A 23,447-nucleotide genomic window follows, 5' to 3' on the forward strand; every position below is an offset into this window, starting at 1 on the left:
AATCAATCAATCAATCAATCAATGTGCCAGGCACTGTGATAAGCACTGGGGATACAAAAAGAGGTAAAAGACAGTCCCTGCCCTCAAGGAACTTACAATCTAATGGGAGAGATAACATGCAAACAAATATATATATATAAAACAAGGTATGTACAGGATAAAGAGGAAATAATAAAGGGAAAGCACTGGAATTAAGAGACATTAGGGAAAGCTTCCTGCAGGTGGGATTTTAGTTGAGACTTAAAGGAAGCCAGGGAGGTTACTATTGGGAGAGGTGGCAGAGCATTCCAGGCATGGGAGACAAAGAAAATACCCAGAGCCAAGAGATAAAGTGTCCTGTTTTTGGAACATCCAGGAGGCTAGCATCGCAGGATCAAAGATGTGTAAGACAGGCAGTAAGGTGTAAGATGACTGGAAAGGTAGGAGGCAGTGAGATCTCTAAAGGCTTTAAATGCCAAATGGAAGAATTTGCATTTTATTGTGAAGACAAAGGGAAACATTTTTTTGAGCAAAGAAGTGACATGGTCATACCTGTGCTTTTAGAAACAACTTGATACTGACAATTTAGTATTGTTCTCTCTTTAAAAAAATCAGAATAGTTGATCTATTTTACTTTATTAACCTGCTCCTAGTTAGGAAGATTTCTTTGACAGTTCTGTGGATTCCTAGTGAGACTGGATTAGTGAATTGATCTATGGTGGTAGTCATTTGAGTAGGGAAAAGATGTGAGAGATATTTCAGAGGATGAACTGAGAGGGTTTCCTGATTAGATATGAGGGGTGACAGAGAAAAAAGAGTTGCTAATGACTCCACAGTTGTGGACTTGGGTGACTAGAAGGAGGGTGGTAATCTCAATATGGAAGGCAGAGGGAGAGATATTTGAGGGAAAAGATGGCATGAGCCCTGTTTTAGAGGTGCTGAGTTTGAAAAGCTTAGGGTACACTCATCTGGAGATGTTCAAAAGTTAGCAGGTGATATAGAACTGAAGTTCAGGAGGGAGACTAGGGCTGGATATGTAGATTTTGGAGTCATTTGCACAGAGATGATAACTGAACCAATGGAAGTTGATGAGATCACACAGATTGCAGTAGTTCTCTGTATTTTTTGTTCTGTTAACTCTTGTCAACAAAGACAATGCTTTGTAAACCCCTAGGTTCTCTTTATAATATCTAACTAAAATAATTTACATAATATTCTTTGATTGCTTATTACTGGTATAATAAAATAATTTTTTGCATCAACCCTTTGGACTGTCATTTTGAACTCCCAAGGTGTTTGTGAATCACTACATGGGAGACACTAGTGTAGAGACAGCCCTAGGTGCTACAGTGAATAGAGCACTGGGTCGAAAGCCAGGAAGATTCATCTTCCTGAGTTCAAATTTGGCCTCAGGTACTTACTAGCTGTGTGACCATGGGCAAGTCATTTAACTCTGTTTCAGTTTCCTCATCTGTAAAATTAGCTGGAGAAGGAAATGGCAAACCACTCTAGTATCTTTGCCAAGAAAACCTCAAATGGGGTCATGAAGAGTGGGAAATGACTGATCAACAGCAACAAAGTGAGGAGGAGAGCAGAGAGGAGGGCATAGGCACAGAGCCCTCCTGCATAGGGGAATGGAAGGTGATTCTTCAAACGATAGTGAAAAGAAGTGAAACAGAGTCATGAAAATCCAGGGAGCAATGAATTTCTAGGAAAAAGGGGATAGTCAACAGTGTCAACTGTCAAGGAGCAACACTTCTGTGGAATCAGAATTCCATGAAAATAATATTAATTCAGGCCAATCAGGGGAAGGCAATTATGATCTGATAAAAAGTCTGAATTACATAATAGTTATGCGATCAAGTAATGCCCAGGTAAGGCACTGACAGTTCTGTTTTAATGGACTGATAATACTTGTTTGTAATTAGCAAATCAATTGTTCTCATTTAAATAGGTTCGGCTAGGTATCTAAAACCAATTTATTATTTTCTTCAGTAGGTCAAATATTCAGCGTGCAATTTTGTTCATGTTATATAAATTTCCTTAATAGATCATACCCTTAAGGACCGGAAAGGATACATTTCGACCCAGTTCCTGTCTGAATTAGCAAAAAATCCGAATTAGGAGGCCTGAACTAATTAGATTTCATGGTACCATGAAATTTGCCCTCAGAAATAGCCCATCAGAGACACTTGGGAAGTCAGCGGAGGCTGATGTGTGTAAAACTTGAGGAAGCAGAAAGGGAAGGGCTGTCTTGTTTGGTTCACCCATTTTAGTCTTTCCTTTCCTAATGAAGGGAGAAAGAAAGGCAAGAAAATGCCAGGAAACCTATTGTGTGTAAATAGGTTCAACACCAAGAAAGCAAGGAAATGTCATACTGAGCTTTATGAGAACTCTTTCCAAAACTTTAAAAAGAACAGCAATTCTCTGCATAAAGAGAAAAATGAAAATCACAAAATGCTGGACAATATAGCCCAGCTACTTGGCAGCCAATTTAGTCAAGTGAATATCTGGAATAATAAACTGCACCCTTGGAGTCTCTGAATACAACTTCTGTAGGGAGTTGGGGAGAAGAAAAATAGGGAGGCTCTTTGGATGCTCAGTATTCTTAGGATCTAGGCTGTATATTAAAGGCATCATCTATTTGAGCAAGGGGAGATATTTTAATCCCTACTGGGGATGAGGTAGGGAGCTGGGTAGCACCAAAAGGATACAGTATAGGACTGTGGGACCCAGAGGACCTCTGCTATCAATGTGACATTGGCCAAGTTACTTAATATCTCTGGGGTTCATTTTTTTCATCTGCAAAATAACAAGAGATTAGACTAAAGGACCTTTCAGCTCCTTCTAACTCTCAGTCTGTAATCCTGTGACCCCACTGATCTGCGGTCCCTATATCAGTCTTTGCCTCATTTTCTTCCCACTGGGTTTAGATGACAAATAAGTCCTATTTTCTTCCCAACTTTCCCCTCTACATTTGTCTAGATTGCATGGTTTTCAGAATTAGAAACTCTGATGATGATTATTTCAGGGGAAGGTTGATTGGGTCCATTACCATTAGTCTGAATTGTTATCAACTATTCTGATAAGGATGACATGAACTCTTGGGATTGGGAAACCAAATGGAACCCATTGGAACATAGGGTATTTTCAGTCCTCTCTCTCCTAGAGGGCACTGGTTGACTACGGAGAGCAAAGAAACAGGTGCATGGAGAAACAATATTGCAGACTGTTGTGAAGCCAGAAGGGATCACGGCAGCTCAGGAATCATCTGACTAATCAAAGCGCTTTCAAGCTAAGATGATTTCCCCAAAGCAGGAAAGGATTTGGGCTTCTGAGACACAGGAGGGGGTAGCAGAAAGAAAAAGCATATGGTGAGGCTTGGGTTATGTTCTCCTGCTCAATGAAATCCTCTCAGTGACCCAGATCATGCTGAGCCCAGCTGGAGAAGGCACAGGCCCCAGATGGGAAATGGTGTTTTTTTCTACCTGGATTTTCAGGGAGGGCGTCTTGTGAACGAGTGAGGAAAAGCCTAAATCAATTTCAGGGGATTAAAATGAGAACAAAAAAAGTGAAATCTCTACCTGTTATTCAAGGAAGACGGGCAGAATGTAATCAAGTTAAACCAGAGCGAGAGCTTAGGCAAAACACCCGTTGCAAGGTAATCTGTCTAGCACCATAATTTAACATTTGCAGTGGCTGTTTAGAAAGCAGCATGCAGATTCCACGTGTCTATTCTGTTGACCTGAAAGTAATTTGTTTAATCTTTCTTGGAACGAGTGAAATATAACCTGGAGAATTTCAATCCTACTCAAGTAATGAGTTGAAAATTTCCCTCGTGCAAACTCATACTTTTCAGGTTTTGTTTGTGTCTGCAGGCAGCGAGTGGCAAGGATGAGAACCAGGAGAAGGGAAGGAAGAAGCCTTCACAGTCAGCTTAATCCCAAGGCACTATGCATGGGGGTATAGTGTGGGTAGGAAGAGACAGGGAATAAATGTCTGAAAGAGATGGCTGCAACAAAATAAGGACTGGGAGGGGAAAGGTTTATGGTTTCAGCTATAAAACCTATAAGACTGAGACTAGGGAAAGAGAGAGATAGAAAGGAAGAGAGAAAAGATGGTAGAGAGAGAAAAAAGGAGGAAAAGAGGAGAAGCTTGGGAGAGAGTAGAGAAGAGAGAAAGATAGATGATGATACCAAAAAACTGTATGGGTTGATATTTTTTCTTCCACCAAATTATCTGGTTATTTTGGCATTCTGCAGAGCTGTTCTAAACCAAAACAGTCTGGTTTGACCTTATTTGAGGGCATTTTTAAGACCTCCTAGGGATACCATTACCACTCAAGGATGGTGATGATTTTCTCATTTTAGATTTTTATCACTCTGGGCACTGGGCCATTGTACTTTGTCATTTATAGAATGGTCTGAATACCACAAGACATGTGTACCATTCTCAGTACACCCTTTGCAGCCATCTGAAGGGTGGGACAAGGAGACCAATCAGTTAAGACATGAAGAGTTGTCACAGAATGAGTCTGAAATGATGTCAGGTTATGTGGTCTGGATTCTAAATACTAGACTATGAGATGTTAAGATAATTCCTGTCTTCATGGCTGACTAATCATGAGCAAATGAAGGAAAAGTATGTTTTAATATGTTTTAACCCTTTGCTATTATCCAAACAATGGAGATACAAATGCAAAAATGAGAAAATCCCTTTCCTCAAGAAGTTTACATTCTAATAGGGGCGTGCATACAGGGAAATAGTGGCCAGGGAGGACTGTCTAAGTTTGAAAGCACCAGGGAAGGTAAATGAATATTATTTATTAAATACTTAATATGTGCTAACATTGGTGATACTGATGCTAAATCCAAGATGTGACTATAAGTAATAAGAGAGACTCCATGAGCCATGCACACAAAACTGGTCTTATTTCTTTACAATCAGTCTCAGATATGTGAGTTCCCCTGTATTTAACAAAGAATATGTGTCTATGTGCACCTACATTTGTGCTTACACAGGGGTAAAGTTCATAGAAGAAGCAAGGCCTTGTCCCATTTTCCTGTGTTTTTTTTCCCCCTCCATGTTTTCCAGGTCTTATGGCCTATCAAAAACCAGCTGCTAGTGTACACATCTGGCTGCAGATCATACACATCTGACTTCTTGTACAATTGAGCTTTAGGTACTGGTCCATTTTCTAAAACTAGAGCATCTCTCCCTACAAGACAGATCAACACAATACACGTGTCTCTTGCCTTGGCCAAGAGTGAGTCCTTATTCCTCGCCTCAGCCCCCATGCCCACACACAGAGCAGAAGGGCCGAGCTGTCTGTGCAGCTCACCTGGAAGCGAGGGAAATCTGCTGGCTTGAAGTCATTGGGGGAACAGCCACACCAGTCCACGATGTGCTTGTACTGGCATTTGCAGCCCAGCTTCCGGTTCCAGTTGGTGATGCGCAGGTTGTTGTCCACCATGGTGTCACACTGGGGGCTGTTCTCCAGGACGGTGTGGAAGAAGGACTGGGAGGAGACACACAAGGCAGCTTGAGACCTGACCAATCCTTCCTCAACAGTGGGGTTTGGGGGCAGCGGCTAGAAAGATGACCTTCGAACCCACCCAACTGCTCCCCTTTGGAGATGAGACCCTTTTGTGTTTCTCTAACATATCTCTGCTGCGGAGGGTCCCTCAGAAAGCAACATAGCACAGGGGGAAGCCAGCATCAGAGTCCATTTGGTTTTCACATATATACCCTGCCTTGTAAGACCTTCAGCCAGGAGAAGATCCGGCATATATTCAAGTCTTAAATGCTCAGCAATACTTATGTGAGTAGGCAGTGCTACTCCATCAATGCTTCCCAATCTGTGTGTGTGTGTGTGTGTGTGTGTGTGTGTGCGCGTGTGTACACAAACTCAACTGAAGTAGATGTTCACATAATTTAGGATAGTCTCAGTTCCTATGAGGCACTTGATGTTTCCTTGGACATTGGGAGAGGCAATACATAGAGCTGGAATGAACGGGTCTGAGTTGAATCCCACTTGAATCTCACTTCAAACACTTATGAGATAGGTGACCTTGGACAAGTCAACCTCTCTTAATGTCATTTTCCTCATCTACAAAATAGGGATCATGACTGGAACACTTAGATTATGTGGATTAAATGGGAAAAAAGAGTATGAAGTTGTCTGCAAAACTTATATTGCTATACCTTCTGCTAAAACAAGGTATAAGGGACATTCACATGTAAGTTATTTTTATTGGTATTATGAATGCAACAAAGACTTCTTCCTTTCCCTTCCTTCAGTTAGATTGTGTTCTACACTGGCAAAGCAAAGGAGAACCCTGAGACAATTATCTAGATAAATTTAGTCAGAGACCAAATGCACTTTTGAGCCCCAAATCATCCCTATGCAATTGCTATGATGCTCTATTTATATTTGGGTAGCATCACAGATGAGAATAAGAAGAAAAGGATTAGTCTGAAGATACCCTACTGCCTTTAATTTTCCATTTCTGCACCAGTCATGATCTGTGGAATGTACAGGAGATAAGGGGCTTGGTGAAGGGGTAGGGAAGTTGAAACACACATGGGGCTTCTCAGTCAGAAAGGCCATTTCAAAAGGGAGAGAAGAGTTCAAAATTCAGCTTTGTTGAATACCTATTTTGAGGAGGGGTTAACCTTTATGTAAAAAAAAAAAGCCAACCTTGAAAATGGTCTATAAATAAGCATTAGTACACGATCAGATCTGACTCTTCCTGCCATTGCCTGACCCTCCTTTAATATTAAATGACAGGCCGGTGAATTTGGATTTTATGCTCAGATTGTCTATAAACCCATAGAGCCACAAACTCTTATTGAAGTGATGGAAAAAACTACCCAATTATCCTCTGCCCTGTGTCCTTTCATAATGATGCAGAAATTCCCTGCAAGATAATGGATGAAAAGGTTATGGGAGTTGAGAGAAAAGGTGATTTTATCTGAAATAGGATTAAAAGCAGATTACTTAATATGTGTGCTGAATAATAATGATAATTGAGAAAAAATCAGGCACATTATGACAAGTGCTATAATTCCCTGGAATGACAAAAAGCCAGACCAAACTCATCATCCTCTCAGAACACTCAGGGCTGGTGGCCAAGAGGCTCTGAAATCATTAAAGGACACACATCAAGTTAAACACTGAAAAGGAAGGCAGCTGGAGCAGGGGAAACATTAGGGAGAATGGGGTGGAGTAGGGGAAGACAGTCACCTGACCATTCCTGGAAAGCTGCCATCTGGCTCAACAGAAATAGAACCTGCTCTAGAGTTTTAGGGTATGGAATTGGGGGAATAGAATTTTGAGATCTGTGGGGTAATTTAACAATCTCTTAGAACAGCTTTGAAAGAGAAAGCTACCAAGGATTTTTATATAGATAATATTAAAAATAGCTGCCAATTACAGAGCACTTTTGAAAATTTATAATCACAGTACAAATTACTTCATTTGAGACTCATAAGAATTTATCCTTTGAGGTAAGGACTACAGAAATTATCATCCCCATTTTACAGATGAGGAAACTGACACATAGCTAAAATGTTAGAAGCAATATTTGGATCTACATCTTCCTGACTTTAAGTCTAGACTCTATTGGTTAGACTACATTGCCCCCCAGATTGAGACTGTATGTTCATGTTTTATCTAGGTGGAACATCAGATAGACTGCTGGGTTTGGAGTCAGGAAGACCTGAGTTCAAATCCAGCATCAGACACTTATTGGCTATGTTACCCTGGGCAAGTCAATTGATATTTGTCTGCCTCAGTTTCCTCAACTGTAAAAGAGGGATCATATTGCCTACCTCTCAGGGTTGTGGTGAGGATCAAATGAAATAAAATTCGTAAAGCACTTAGGATTGTGTCTGGAACATAGCAGGCACTATATAAATACTTATTTCCTCCATTCTTCCTTTGCTACCCACATGGCAAAACAACATGGGATCAGGGACTTGTAGGCTTGGGGGTAAGCATGTCTTTAATTCAAGATGACCTCAATGACTACTACTCTGAAAACAGTTACTTATAGTGATTGTTTGGAAGGATCACTGAATTTTTCACTTTTCATCTGGATTTTTGATATTCAGTTTCATAAAATTAACAGTTCTTCACTTTCTTTACCCTCCAATGAAAGGAACCAAGTATCTACCTCAGCAGGAAGCAAGGTATAAGAGTAGAACTGCTTCATCTTGGTCACCAGGTCATCATTGGAGAAGGTAACATATTCCACAAACTTTCGGTTCAGCAGGAACCAATCAGAGCCTCCATCGACTGTGATGCCTTCAGGAATCTTCCGGTCACCCAAACGCCACATGTGAGTGTCACATTCTAAGAAGAGGCGGTCCAGTCCTTGTTTCCGAATAAACCTAGGAGAGATAAAGAAGACAATCACAACCATGCCAACTGAAAGGGGGCTGTGCTCAGAGCCAGAAATAAAATGACAGTAATGAGCTTGTAGTTTTATTATTTTTTTTTGGAGGGGGGGAGGCAAGGTAATAGGGGTTAAGTGACTTGCCCAATGTCACACAGCTAGTAAGTATGTCAAGTGTCTGAGGTCAAATTTGAACTCGGATCCTCCTAACTCCAGGGTTGGTGTTCTATTCACTGCACCACCTAGCTATTTTTGAGGTAGCATAGAGTGGTGGTTTGAGAGCTTGCTTCAGAGCCAGGAAGATCTGTGTTCAAGTCCTGTCTCTGACACTTAATGACAATATGACCATGGGCAAGTCATTTAAACTTTTAGTGCTTTAGGCAACTCACTAAAAAGTATAGAGGAAATGTAGCATACCAAAAAAAAATCACTAATAAATGACAGACACTAAATGAATGAAACAATCAGCAAAGGCTCTAGGAAATGTGAAAAAAGAGATAATTTCTGTCTGGATCATCATAGAGAGATTTAGCAAGGAGACTAAATTCACATAAGCTTAGAGTAAAGAAACTATTCCCCATAGGAAAGAGTATATCACTAACTTATACTCCAGATGTTGTCATGCACTCAGTATTTTTAAAAATCTCTTCTTTAATCTAGACCTAAATATAGCATGTCTTGTGAAGCAGTCATTCTCTTCCCTTACCACTGTTTCCAGTCCTTGCTTTGACTCCCAGGGTTCTCCAAATCTTGTCCTCATTCTCCTAGCCTACTCTCAGATGCAAACCCTTTGGAAGAAAGGTGGGTTGTTATTGCTATTATGTTAAAGAATTCCACCAATAATTGGGGGAAGAAGAGAAGATAAAAATCCATTTATGGAGTTCAGACTTGTTGAGCAGCAGAACTCAGAAATCTTATTTTAAGATGGCCTTGATCTAAGTATAAGTAACTTGTACACCCTCCTGGGGTTCATTCACCCTTGAGCCCATCTACCACCCAACTTGATTCTAGCACAGGGATGTTTTGGTCTTCTTCGAAAATGGACAACCAACCAATCCATCAACATACCTATCTACCTACCTTGCTATGTGGCCACCCACTAGGATTCCTCTAGATATACTAGTCTGTGCATGACCAGCCTGTACTGAAATCCATTTCCTTTTCTCTTTGGCTTCAAGATGAGCTTCCTCATTGAATTTCAGAATCAAGGGGATTCAGGAGCCATTCCTTAGCCCTTAGTTAATTTGCGGGTCTGAGGAATACCAACATTGGCTAAGCCTAATTCCACAAAGAGACTCAGATGCTTAGAATGGAATGGGATCTCTGAGGTGATCAGGTCACCAACATGGAAGGATGGATGAAATCTCAGTAGTAAATTTGTTTACATTTGTCCCAGACCAGCTGCAGGCTCTGTCTGGCTCCTTGTGCTTAGATGGAAGTCAGAGTTCATATCTCATTTACTTTTTAATTAGCAGCACTAAGGGAAGGGTTATTTTCTCATCTAGCTAGAAATAGCAGAGGGGACATACCAAAACAGAGAGGACATAATAAAAAGGGGAAATCACCAATAAAGAAGCAGAGATAGAAAAAACAAGAGATGTCTTTGGGGGACTGAGGGTGATGGGGTTCTGAGTCAATCTGCAAGGTATCACCATAGCCCTTGCCTTCTGAATTCCAGAACAGAGCCTTACATCAGTGTTTGCTTACATGATTCATAAAGGATCCACGGCAAATCCCAACTGGGCCAGTCCAGAGATTTGTTGGCATAAATGATACCATTTGATCAATCAGGGACAAGCATTTTTAAGTACCTTCTTTGTCAGGTCCTGGGGATATAAATACACTCTCCCAATGGCTTTTGGATATAAAGCTGCAGCAAACACAAATTGAAGTCCTGAGATGGTAAGTGACTGACCCAGGACCACAAAGCAAGCCAAGCTAGAATCAGAACTCAGTTCTCAACTCCTTCGTCTATCCACCAGGTTACCTATTTGGTAGATAACCTCTTCTCTAAAAAGTCATCTCTGCTTGTTAGTAAAATAAGCCCTAACTAAAGGATGACTCAATAATGTTTTTCATTGCATTTCTTTTTAATAAAAACCATGGGATGCATTCTCCTTTTCATCTTGTACTTTTTAAGAAGCAGTCACTGACTTTGGTAAGACAAAATTATAACTTTATTTTGACTAGTATCTAATTATGCAACAATGCCCAATGATATTTCCCCCATTCTTGACATTTAAAATTAAAAACAAAACATAATTTATTAACTCAAAATAGTACTTGTCTACAGAATAAACAGAAGAGAAGAAAGAAATACAGGTAAGAAGGCTTGTGAAATTATTCTTTCCATGAATCAGCTTCTAATTTCATGTTCCATTATAGGGGATAATAGCACAGTCTTGCAATTTTAATGTGCTGTCCTAGACCATAATATTCAAATGCAATATTTATGCAGTAATCTAGAAAATGAAATATTCATGGGATTGCAAGATTGGTTGCTGTATTTCATTCAAAAATAATAAGCTGCAAATGCACATTTTAGTTAATTATGAGTAAATAGCCCCAACTAATTACCTATGTCTTAGAAAAATTCCGAGAGAGACAAAGGACAATTGCAGATGTCAGCTCCCAGACCTTGGGTTCTGGGTTTTGTGCTATGGGGAAATAAATCAAACATTTTGATGGAAACTTTTGGTACCCACTTATCTAATGGTAGATCCAAACTAGCCAGTTGGCTAACCAACCAACATGTTCAGGATTGTCTGTATTCATTTGCTGAAAACAGCTGAGTCTATCCCTGATTTTGGGGGGAGCGGGAGAGGAGACAGAAGGTGCATAAAACGTCATCATAATGTATTGGGAAGAGTATTGACTGATTCAGCAGACAGAAAACCCAGAATCTGGTACTGGTTGTACCATTTACAAGCCATTTTGGTCAAGCTATCTAATTATTTTGAAACGCAGTTTCCTCATCTCTAATATGGAGATAATAATCCCTGCTATGACTCTCTTTACTGACTCAGGTCAGATCAGGTCAATTCAGTTTAATTCATTTTAATGTGATTAAATTTAAAAGAAATTATTAAGCATCTGCTTGTGTTTAAGGCAACTGCTAGGTGTTTCTATAGGAAAAGAAAAATTAGTTCTTGCCCTCAAGGACTTTGTATTGGGAATTGCTAAGATCCTTTCCAGTTCTATCAGTCACTGGAATGGAGACTATGTGAAGATTCTTAAACATCCCCATTGTAGGTATGCTAATCACTCTATTTTGTAGAATCATAGTCAGAAAACTGAAAGGGGGCCAAAAAAGGTACTTAAAATAGAGCCAATTTAATTTTAGAAATATACTAGAAAAAAAAAGTAAAAAAAAATTTAAACATGGCAGAATTGTGAAATATAACAGAATGTTAGAGTGGGAGGTGGGAGGAGGGTCTTAACCCTATCATTTCAGGCAGCAGTGAATTTGATGTCTCGAGTACTTGACAGACATGTCTGATACTTTATGTAAATAATTAGCTATTTCCCTAGAGAAAAGAATTCTGAAAACCATTATTGGGTGTGAGATGGGGAATGGGAGCGATGGGCAGTGAGGGGGCAGACTGCATAACAAAAGAAAAATCTATTAAGGTATGTATTTTTTCGCTACATGACAGATTCCTACTCCTCCATGTTTCAGAGGAAATGGTTTGCAGAGTTACTGGGGTAAATACATAGAATCATATTGAATTGAACACCAGACTTGGAATCAGGAGGACTTGGGTTCAAATCTGACCTTATACACTAGTTATATGACCTTGGGCATGTGACTTAACCCCATTTGCCTTGGTTTCCTCATCTGTTAAATGAGCTGGAGAAGGAAACAGCAAGCCACTCCAGTATCTTTGCCAAGAAAACCCCAAACGGAGTCATGAAAAAAAAGTCAGACACAACTACTCTTTCCATAAATATCAATTCCTTCTATCAAGGTTTACACAGCCATTGGGATAGGTCCCACCTGTTTATCAGCAGCAAATCTCAAGATCATAGATCTAGAGTAGGAAAGGATCTTAGAGATCATTTAGTCAACCCTCTCTTTTTTTTTAAACAGATGAGGAAACTGAGGCTTAAGTGATTTGCCCTGGGTCATACTGGTCCTAAATGCAGAGTTGTATTATAATTCAAGAACCTTTTGACTTTTAACCCAGCAAGTAATCTTTCCACTCTATTCTTAAGCATCTTATTCCTAAGCAAGCCTTTAACACAGGGTCTAGGGTAATGTGTAAGTGTTCATACTGGTTTGACTATTGTTGTACCCAGAAAACTTAAGCAAGACTCAAGTAACAATTTAGAATTGGACCCTTTATTATTTGCCATGTTGGCTGATCAGGCCACATGGTGGGCATCCCAGGTCATAAAGCAGAGATCTCAGGTAAAGCCTCAGCTTTTAAAGGGATGCCATGAGGCAACAGTTAGGTATCACATAAGCAGAAACTTGCAGAGGCCAAAAACAGTGATTGGTCAGTACACATCTTGAAATTCCTGTTGGCACCAAGTCTCCCTGACCTGGAAGTCCACCCTCCTCTGTGAAGATGGGCTGACCGGGGAAGGGCAGAGATATGTTGGGGGAGGGTGGAACTGACCTGGCAGTCTGTTCACTTCCCTGAGGGAGAGCTGAGGTTGGAGAATGGGAAAGCCAGGTACAACATTATCATGAATAAATTTCCAGTTTTTTTTTTGGGGGGGGGTGGTGAGGGAGGGAATAGCAGAACTTATTGCTCTGGTAATGAATATTATATCACTAAATATAAGCTTCTTGAGGTCAGGAACTGTTTTTTTTTTCCTTCCCTTCCTTTCCTCTAATTCCTATCACAGAATTTTGCACAAAGTGGGCACTTAACAGAAGTTTTTTTTTCTTAAATCCTACTTTTTCAAATCCCATTTACAGAGTGCCCTGAACAGATCTCATTCAGTTCAACAAACATTTTAATGCACCTACTATGTGCAAATGTACAGGCTTGTTGTTTATTCTTTTCAGTTGTGTCCAATTCTTTGTGACTTTATTTTAGGGTTTTCTTGGTAAAGATACTGGAGTGTTTTGCTATTTCCTTCTCCAGTTCATTTTACAGATGAAGAAACTGAGGCAAACAGGGTGAAGTGACTCGTCTAGGGTTACACAGCTAGTAAGTCTCTGAAGTGAAATTTCAACTCAGGACTTCTGGACTTCAGACCTAGCCCGCTATCCACTGTGTCACCTAGATGCCCTTAGGCACTGGGGGCAAAAAAGAAACAATTCCTGACCTCAAGGAGCTTCCAAACATATGTTTCAGGGGATACAGGAAGATGTTGATAAAGGTTTGTAGAATGATTTTTGCAGCTTCTGGGAATTATCATTTGGTCACAAGTTCTTAGCTCTTCTAATTTTTCAGAAAGCCCCTTTCTTTTCCTTTATGAGCTTTCAAGCTTTAATGAAAATTCTTTCCTCTTTTAAAAAAAAGGCTAGCAAATAGGCCCTCCCCATGCCATTCATAAAGCTCTGAGGATCTAGTATTTAATCTTTTTACTTGCTGCCACACCCTACTCTTTTCCCAAGGCCATTCTCTGTCAAATAAATAAAGCAAGAAAAGGGGAGAAGGAGTCCTTAAAGAATGAAACCGCACCTTCTTGTTCAGGCAAGATTAGCCTGGATGTCCCCTGGCCCAGAAGACAATTTGAATCAAGAAAAGTGCTGAATTAAAAATTATTGCTGTTTCAAAAAACACTGGGTAAAGAGAACAAAAAACAAATTGACAGAGAAGGAACTCGTGTACAGAGGACTCCCTCCAGGATCTGCTGATGAACGCCATCTCGGAACAGTCTTCACAAGGTCAAAAAATGAATTATTTTGGTTCAGCTTCCTTGGGCTCTGAAGGAAATGTTATAAATACCATCTCAATTAATGACTGAACTTTCCAAAAGAAATTCTTTAAGCTTTCCTACATTAGCATAATTTAGAAGAAAATTATAAGTTGTAAAAATGGCATTCAGTTCCTCCTTCCATGGTACCTCCCAGATATAACAAATCTGCTCAAATCAGGGGATAATGCAAATGGAAATAAATGAGATGATACAGATTCATCCCTATGGGGCAAGGTATAGATTTAGAAAATAGCTTTTGGTAGAGGAAATTCTTTCTTTTTATCCTTGAAAGAACATTGGGGTCATAGTGATCCACAGAATAAGTAATTCCATTTGCTTCCTGCCTATGCCTGAGAAGACCAGTTGTGTATGTCATGTTCACACAACAATAGTCTTGGACTTGGTGATCAGCAACACTTGAGTGCAAATTCAGCTTGAGACTAGCTGTGTGGCCCTGGGCAAATCACTTAATCGCTGTCTGCTTCAGTTTCCTCAGTTGTGAGATGGGGGTCATAATAACACTTATTTCTCAGGGTTGTTGTGTGGATAAAATAAGATATTTGTAGAGTGTTTTGCAAACCTTACAGCACTATATAAATGCTAGGTATTGTTATTATTATAAATTATTTAGAAGACTGACATATGAGAGAATTGTGAGAGAATGGTGAGAATTGTACTGGGTATGATCGACACAGAAGATTTCACACAATTTTAGATCTAGAAGTGACCCAAGATATTATCTAGTCCAATTTTCTTCATTTTATCGAAATTTTAAGAAACTGAGGTTGGTTAGTTGAAACTGGCACAAGAATCAAGGTCTTCTAGTTTTCAGACCTTTAGATCACTATTCTGTTCACTACACCAAGATAAACCTGGTGGGCAGAGAAATCTTAGTACTTTAGGAATGAGTATGGGTATTTACAGAAACACAAAAGGGATCAAAACTTGAAGGGCTCTCGAAGGTCAGACAGTCTACTCAAACCTGAAGAAGAAACCCATAGAAAGCCCAGTGAGTAGTCAGCCATCTAGCCCCAGTTTGACAACCTCTAGTGAGTGGGAGTCCACTGCCTTCTGAGGTAGCTTATTCCATTTTTGTTGTTTAGTCATTCAGTTGTGTCAGACCCCATAGACCATACTGTACGTGGAGTTTTCTTGGCAAAGATACTAGAGTGGTTTGCCATTTCTTTCTCCAGTGGATGAATACAAACAGGTTAAATGACTTGCCCAGGGTCTGAGTTAATAAGTGTCTGAAGCTAGATTTCAAGTCTCAAGTTTTCTTGATTCCAGGTCCAGCACTTTATCGACTGAGCCAAAAAGCTGTCTCCATTTTTACACAGTTTTCATCGTTAGAATTTTTCTTCTCTATATTGAGCCAAATTTTGCCTTTACAACTTTTCTGCATTACACAACTTTTCAAATACATGAAGACAGCTCTCATCTCACTCCCTCCCAGTCTTCCTTTCCCCAAGCTAAACACACCCTTTATGAATTCTTATAGAGAATGGCTTACAGTTCTCTCCACCTATATATACTCAAATCCTATGAATAAGCTCAACTTATCAGTATCTTTCTTAAAATGTTGAACCTAGAACTGAATATAGTACTCCATTTGGGATAACCAGGGTCAAATACAGTGGAATTTTATCACCTCCTTTATCTTGGATACATTTCCCACCCACCCCCATCCCCCAAGTCCAGATTAGGGGTCAGCCTGAACATGCAGCCAGGGAGCTAAGCATCATTCTTCTATTTCAAAATACAATATAACATATTTAAAAATTTAAAAACAATTATCTGATGGTCCATAGTTGCCAATTCCTGGTTGACTTGTGATTTCATTAGTGTAGCAAGTTTCTGAGTAAGAAAACTTTCCAACAATGGATACTGTTCTATCACTTAGAGTCTTGAGAGTTTTTGTGTTGATCAACCTGAGCAGGTCACACAGACTGTATGTATCACAGAACCTGAACCCAGCTTGCCCTCATCCTTAGGCAGCCTAAATTTAGATGGGTTCTTTTGGCTGCCATATCATATTTGACTAATATTGAATATGTGATCCACTAAACTCACCGTGTATTTTTCTATGCACCTCTGTGGTTTTTGTTTTTTCCTAGCCATTCTTGTCCTGTATTTATGCATTTATATTTTTGACCTCAAGTACATTTATCTTCATTAAGTTACTATTAGACTGTGATCTCCTTGAGGGAAGGGAGCATCTTTTGTATGTATCCTCAGCATTATCACAGTACCTAGAACATAGTAGGCACTTAAATTTCATATTAAATTTGGCCTGCTGTTCAAATCTGTGAAAATCTTTCTGGATCCTATCTTTTATCCCACATATTTAGCTATTCTTCCCAGCATTACGTTATCTGGAAATTTAATAAGCTTGACATCTATGTCTTCATCTGAGTTGTTAATAAAAATACTGATCAGCACAGAGCCAAAGAGGAGATTTCTAATAGGGACCTACCTCTAGGTTGACTAAGTCTAGTCATTTAACCAATTCCAAATACACTCAACTGTACTATCTAGTTCCATCTTTTCATTTTGCCCCCAAGGCTATCAAGAGAAACTCTGTCAAATATCTTGCTAGAAATCCAGGTATCAATCTGTGGTCCTAATCTACCAATTTAGAATCCCTGCTGAAAAATGCAGTGAAATTACTTTCTCACAACCTGTTTCTTCATCAAAAAATGCTATGTCAATGATCACTGCTTCCCCTTCTAAAATGTTAAAAAAATCGATCCTCTTAATAATGAATTTTTGAATGTTTCCAGGAATTGAAGTTGCATTCACTTGGCTATACTTTGGACACTCCCCCTGCTTCCCTTTTTTGAAAATTGGGAGGTTTGCACTTTTCTAGTCCTGGGGCCCCTCTCCAATTGTGTGTGAGTTTCCAAAAATCAATGATATTAGTTCAGAAAACAAATGAGCTGGTTCCTTCAGTACTGAGGGATATAATTTTTCTAAGACTGGTGACCTGAACATACAAAACCTCTGTATCTTCTGAGCAGAGGGTCACCAACTGCTACCCTTCCATTATGATGGGGGATCACTGGGTCTTATAATCTGGCTTGCCACTGCACCCTAATGACCACTAGGATTTACCATCTGCCTTTCCTTTGTGTACCCCAGGCTCTCAGGTTATATGCCTTGTCACTGAACCCCAACGATGCCTAGGCCTTGTTATCTCTCCTGTAGCTGAACAACGTAGGGACTGTTTCTCTTTTCTATTTGTATTGACAGTGCTTGGCATTGTGCTTGGTCTCTACTAAGTGTTTAATAAATGCTTTTTCATTCATTCACCTATTCCTTCATTTATCCATTTGAGTAGATGGTTTTTGTGAATTTCTAGGGGGGAAAAAAAATCAACACATGGTTGTAGCATTCTGACTATGAACCTCTCCAAATTAATGTAGGTGGCCTTAAATAACAGACATAGTCCATCCCTAGCTCTGTACCAGAAGCTTTCACAGCTTGGTAGAACCTGCCAGGGCTTAAAGGGAGCCCCCTGGCAGAGGTTACCTCCAAGCTAGGATAAGACAGTAGAATTTATGATAAAAACCATACTTGCCCCTTTTGAACTCACTAAGTACTGTTCAGATTCCTCAACCTGTCCAACACACCAGTGTGTATACATGTGAGTGAGATTAGGAGAAGAGAAGAAGCTTTGTTTACTTGGTTCAAAGGCTGGCATCAGGACAGACAGTTCCGAGTCTGCTTAGTAATGGAGAAGCAGGTGCTGATCACCACATTGTTCCTCTTGCCTACAACTCATGGAAAACCTGTAGGACTCAGCTCCCTATAGCAGCTACTGATGTTGCCAGTCAAAGAAACAGGATAGCTTTTGGGCAGAAAAATGAACTCACTTCAGACTTAAACTAAGGGGAAAGATACTGGAAAAGGCCTGACTTGGAGCTAACCCCAATCATTGCCAATTCAAAAACACGTGTTGCAAAGGCTTAAATTAGAAATGTCTTAAAGACCATCAGAAATGAGAGCTCAGTGACCATGGGATAATCACTACTGAACTTTGCTATGTTGGTGGGGCTTTCTGAGTCAGGGCTTCCTCTATGCCCCAGGTAGATGGATTGGTTAGAAGCATGAATCAAAACTTCATAGTTCAGTATTTATGTGACACTTGAATGTTTACAAAATGCTAGCTCATTTGATCTCACAACAAGCATGTAAGGTAGGTGTTAATAATGTAAATGTAAATAAAGTACTTTGGAGGTATAAAAGGTCTTAATAAAAATAGGCTATTATTATTATTCCTTCAACTTGACCCTGATTTTATTTCTTGCCCTGACTTGATTTCCCCATTTACAAAAGGAAGACACATATATCACCCATCTATTTTACAATGCTCTAAGGAAACGTGTTGAGGTCCTGGGGTTCTCTTGTCTATGGGAGGATGACATTGAGTAAACAGAGTACCACAAAAGTTTCTTCCTATAGGATTATAGGTTCACAAGATTAAAGCTGGAAAGGACCAGGGAAGTTATTGAATTTAACCCCCTCATTTTACAGATGAGGAAATGGAGGTTGACAGGGTTAAGTGACTTGCCCAGGGACACACAACTAGTACATGCATGAAGCTGGATCTGAATTTAGGTTTCCCAAACTCCAAGTCTAGCCCTCTATCCCCTTCTGATTCCTTATTGCCATTTAACAGATTAGTGTCATTTTGATTGCCAGTTTAAAAGCATTAAAAAAAAAGAAAAGAAAATGGAGATGACAATGTTATCCTCTTTAAAACACACCCCCATAAAGAGGGGTGAGCTCACCAGGAATGCTAATGATTACTTTGACATAGCTGTCATAATTGGATTAAGAAAGGGGAACATGCAACAATGATAAATTCCCAATCAGATTTAAGAAAAGCAAAAGAGAAAATGAAATCTGCTTTACTCACAGGGGATTAAATATTAATTATCTCCTCATAACAATCCTAATGTTACTTGACATCCAAGTGGAAAGTCTCCTCAAGATAAACAATTTGGCACCAACCAGCTTTTAAAAAGTAGATTTCTCAGCAGTGTTTCCTGATTTCTCTCTTGTCTTCATTGCCAAGATTTGGTTTAAACAGTTGCCTGTTTATAGATCAAAAGAGGTTTAGGCTTGTTGACTGATTTGGTGCCACTATTCAGAAAAGGAACATTTTTCTCCCTTCCATAAACCTACCCACTGACAAAGCAAGATGATTACTTACAGTCAGTTAGGTGAATTCCTCTATGGCTGCCTTCAGAGACTTTGGGCAGGGGCTTCTCTGGATCTCAGTTTCTATAAAATGAAGCGGTTCGACTAGATGACCTCTGAGGTCCTCTCCACTTGTATACTTATGATCCTATAACTTGACATAGTATATGATGCATAGTAGGTGTTTAATAAATGCTTATTGACTGATTGACTCCATTCTTTTAAGTTTTGACTTGGAGCTTTTAACCTTAAATAACTTTTAAGCATATTGCAAACTCCATACCAGATTCTCTACCAAATGTTGGCTATGAGGTAAGACTTTCACAGAAAGATGTCTTGTCCTCAGGGTCAGCCTTCCCTATAAGATACTGGCTGACTCTATTTTATGTTTTTAGGGGATTCAAGATTCCTTTCTTGGCCTTGAAATTCCTTGTCTTGTATTCTACAAACAAGTTTAGAATGGAAATACTCCCTCCAGCACTCTCACAGAGACCTAGACACATGAAGGTGTAAATAAATACAACGAGATACTCTCTTGAGAGCAAATTTTGCTACCAAAGAGAGACTAGAAGAACTCTGGAATTACTGAAAACTTGACTGGCTCCCCAGATTTTCTTAGGCCAGACCTCCCTGTCCTTGTCTCTTTCATCAAATGCCATTCTGTGTTAAGCTGAAGGTAGCACCTTCTAAACATAATCTAAGGAATTCAAAGGGTAAATCGTGTGCACTCTCTTTTTAAATTTTAGAACTGGGGACTTTTTTTCTTTCCTTTTGGAAAACTTTGGAAAACGAAACCGGTCAATTTCTATGTATCTATAAGATCTTTGAAGAAAAAAACCCCTTAAAATAACCCCAAAACCATTTGTGCCCTGGTACTTAGTGGCAGCTAGAGGGTGCAGTTGATAAAGTAATGGGTCTGGAGTCAGGAAGACTCAATTTTGTGTTTTCAAATCTAGCCTCAGAGACTTAATAGCTGTGTGACCCTGAGCAAGTCATTTAACCCTTTTTGCATCGGTTTCCTCATTTGTAAAATGAGCTGGAGAATGAATACTCCAGAATTGTTGCCAAGAGAACCCCAAATGGGATCACAAAGAATCAGACACAACTGAAAAATGACTAAGCAACAACAACAACAACTAAGCTGTTGCATAGTAGACACTTAAAAATGCTAAACTGAATTGCTAGGGGCAGCTAGGTGGCGCAGTGAATAGAGCACTGGCCCTGGAGTCAGGAGGACCTGAGTTCAAATCCAGCCTCAGATACTTAACACTTATTAGCTGTGTGACCTTGGGCAAATCACTTAACCCCAATTGCCTTGCCTTGCCCCCTCCAAAAAGAAAAAAAAAATGAATTGCTAGATGATCAGCTAGAAAGATGGTTGGGGGAAAGATGGTTCAGGGCCAGGGAACTTGCAGACTTGAGCTACATCTGTTAAAGTATAATAATCATAATAATAAATAGTATTAACATAGCACCTTAAGGTTTTCCAAGTGCTTTAGAAATAACTCATTTTATCCTCACAACAACCCTGGGAGGTTGCTATTATCTCCATTTTACAGATGAGGAAACTGAGACAGAAAGAAACTAAGTGACTTGTCTAAGGTGGCACAGCTAAGTTAGTGTCTGAGGCAAGATTTAAACTTAAATTTTCTTGACTCCAGGCCCAGTACTCTGACTACTGTGTCAATTACCTACCCCGAGTACTAAGTCCTACAGCAAAATCCAAAACCTCAAGGAAAACACATCTTCCATCTACCCCTCTGCAAGAAGTACAGGACTGTAGAATAGAACAATCATTCAATCAACAAACTTTTATTACAAGTTTTCTCTATGCCAGGCACTCGTTAGGCTTTGGGGATACAATGAACGAAATAACCCCTCCTTTTGAGGAGCTTACATTCAAGTCAATGGCAGAAATTAGAACAAGAAAGGAGAATTCAAAAAATGACTTGACCTGGAGGACAGAGTCAGTAGGAGCTGAAGTGATGATTATGCTTCTCCTGCTAATCTTATAGGAGGTGCTGGTGCAAAGATGGTGACAAAATAAACAAAAGGGCACATCTCGATCCAAAAAATCACTTTTAACCCCCCAGGTTGCCTTGCAGTTCAGAAGAAACATCAGAACTGATGCAACTGATAGAGCAGAGTGGCAAAGGATACAGCACAATTCTTATCCCAGGGTGGATGCTGGTCTAGAACATTAGTAATGCAAGTTTTCTGCCAAGAAAATAACTGGCATCTCCCTCCTGTGGGATGAGGCCTAGTTATGTAAACCATGGACTCCACCCTGAGTCTTGTACAAAGATGACTTCATGTCTAGAGAAGATCCTGGGTCACCATCAACCAATGACAAGTATTTATTAAGGGTCTGCTATGTGCCAGGCACTGTGCAAGATAGACACTGGGGATCTAAGTACAAAGAATGAAATGGTGCCGGCTTTCCCAATTAGCTTATTGTTGTTGTTCAGTCATTTTTCAATCGTGTCTAACTCTTTGACCTTCTTTGGGGTTTTCTTGGCAGAGATACTGGAATGGTTTGATATTTCCTTCTCCAGTTCATTTTACAGATGAGGAAATTAAGGCATATAGATGAAGTAACTTGCCCAAGGTCACACATCTAAAGTGTTTGAGGCTAAATTTGAACTCATGAAGATGAGTCTTCCTGACTCCAGGCCTGGCACTCTATGCACTGCACTGCACTGTCTAGCTGTTTATCCCAATGAGTTTACATCCTACCTAATGAGGAAAACACCAAGAAACAGCTGGTAACACAAATTAAAGGAAGAAAAAATCAGACCTAAATCCTATTTTTCCCTCCTCTTACTTCATGGCACTGTATCCTTTCTATTCTGTAAACACTGTATTAAAATGTCTCCTACTCACCAACTTACTATCACCCCAATACTGTTAGAAAGATGCTTACTTGACCACCCTTAGCAATGTCATAATTATTGGCTGACAATAAGTTCCCTTCTAGCTGTATGGAACTGACAGAAGATGGGGGATGGGATAATGACTCACTCCTCCTCCACTCACCTCTAGACAGAGCGATAGGTCTCAGGAAAGTGGGTCACATGCATCATTTGACTGGACCAAGGAGGCGAGGCTCTTCAACAATAGGTCAGGATCCGCTTGATTAAAAACAGACTTTTTGCCTTGGAGAGGAGGAGAGAGGGTACCACTTCCACTAACTTTTATATGTGACAGAGCTTGACAGGCAGAAAGGACCATATTGCCTCTAGTCTCCTAGAGAACAGAAGTAAGCCATCCTAGATCCTTGCAAGAAGGAATGTGACTAGCAGCACATGATCAGACCACAAAAGAAGCCGCGGATACACATTAAGGACAGTCTTCTGAGGGTTCTAGACTCTTTCTCTCTTCTCTTCCAGATGGTCAAGGGAACAGAAAGTGATGCCTATTTGGTTTGCCTTTTCTTTTTCTCCTAAAGGATGCAGCATCAGGAAGCATAACAGGGTTTCACCTTTGTGGGGGGGGGGGGGGGGGGGGGGGGGGGGGCAGAGAGAGAGGGGTACAGCAGCAGAGATAAATATTAGTCTCCTTACCATGTAGGGAGAAAGACTTAGAATTAGAATGCTTTTCTCCTTTCTGCTAGTACTTAGGAGATCAGTGTAGTAGACCTAAATGGACCCAGAAGAAATGGTTGGCATCCTCTTTTCAGGAATGTTTGTGCTTCTCATATCTTTTGCTAAAGAGTACTCTATGTTCTTATACTTAAAAGAAGATATATTTTGATAAATTCATTGAGCTAAAAAGTTATCTAAATTAATCTATCTCATTAAATCTCTCTCTCTCTCTCTCTCTCTCTCTCTCTCTCTCTCCCTCTTTCCGTCCCCCCCTTCTCCTCTTCTCTCTTCTGTTCCCTTTCTGTGTGCCTCTTCTTTCTCTGTCTCTATCATTCTATTTATTGTAATTCCTAATAAAATCCTTAGAGCATTGGTCCTTAACAGATTTGTTCTGCTACAGTCTCAT

The 23,447-nt window shown here is 39.9% G+C and overlaps 1 protein-coding gene across 1 annotated transcript in view; it reads right to left on the reverse strand.

Moving 5' to 3' along the window:
- Window positions 1–23,447, reverse strand: part of XYLT1 (xylosyltransferase 1) — a 438,827-nt gene that overhangs the window by 46,200 nt on the left and 369,180 nt on the right. The window contains exons 7-8 of the mRNA XM_069085297.1: window positions 8,157–8,373; window positions 5,321–5,497 (exon numbers count right to left, since the gene is read on the reverse strand). Coding sequence (XP_068941398.1) covers window positions 5,321–5,497; window positions 8,157–8,373 — 394 coding nt within the window. The remainder of the gene's footprint in view (window positions 1–5,320; window positions 5,498–8,156; window positions 8,374–23,447) is intronic.

The sequence above is a fragment of the Petaurus breviceps genome, unplaced genomic scaffold, assembly GCF_028583685.1.
Source record: "Petaurus breviceps papuanus isolate PSGF00001 unplaced genomic scaffold, PetGlider_PUasm1.0 175, whole genome shotgun sequence".
Classification (NCBI taxonomy): domain Eukaryota; kingdom Metazoa; phylum Chordata; class Mammalia; order Diprotodontia; family Petauridae; genus Petaurus; species Petaurus breviceps.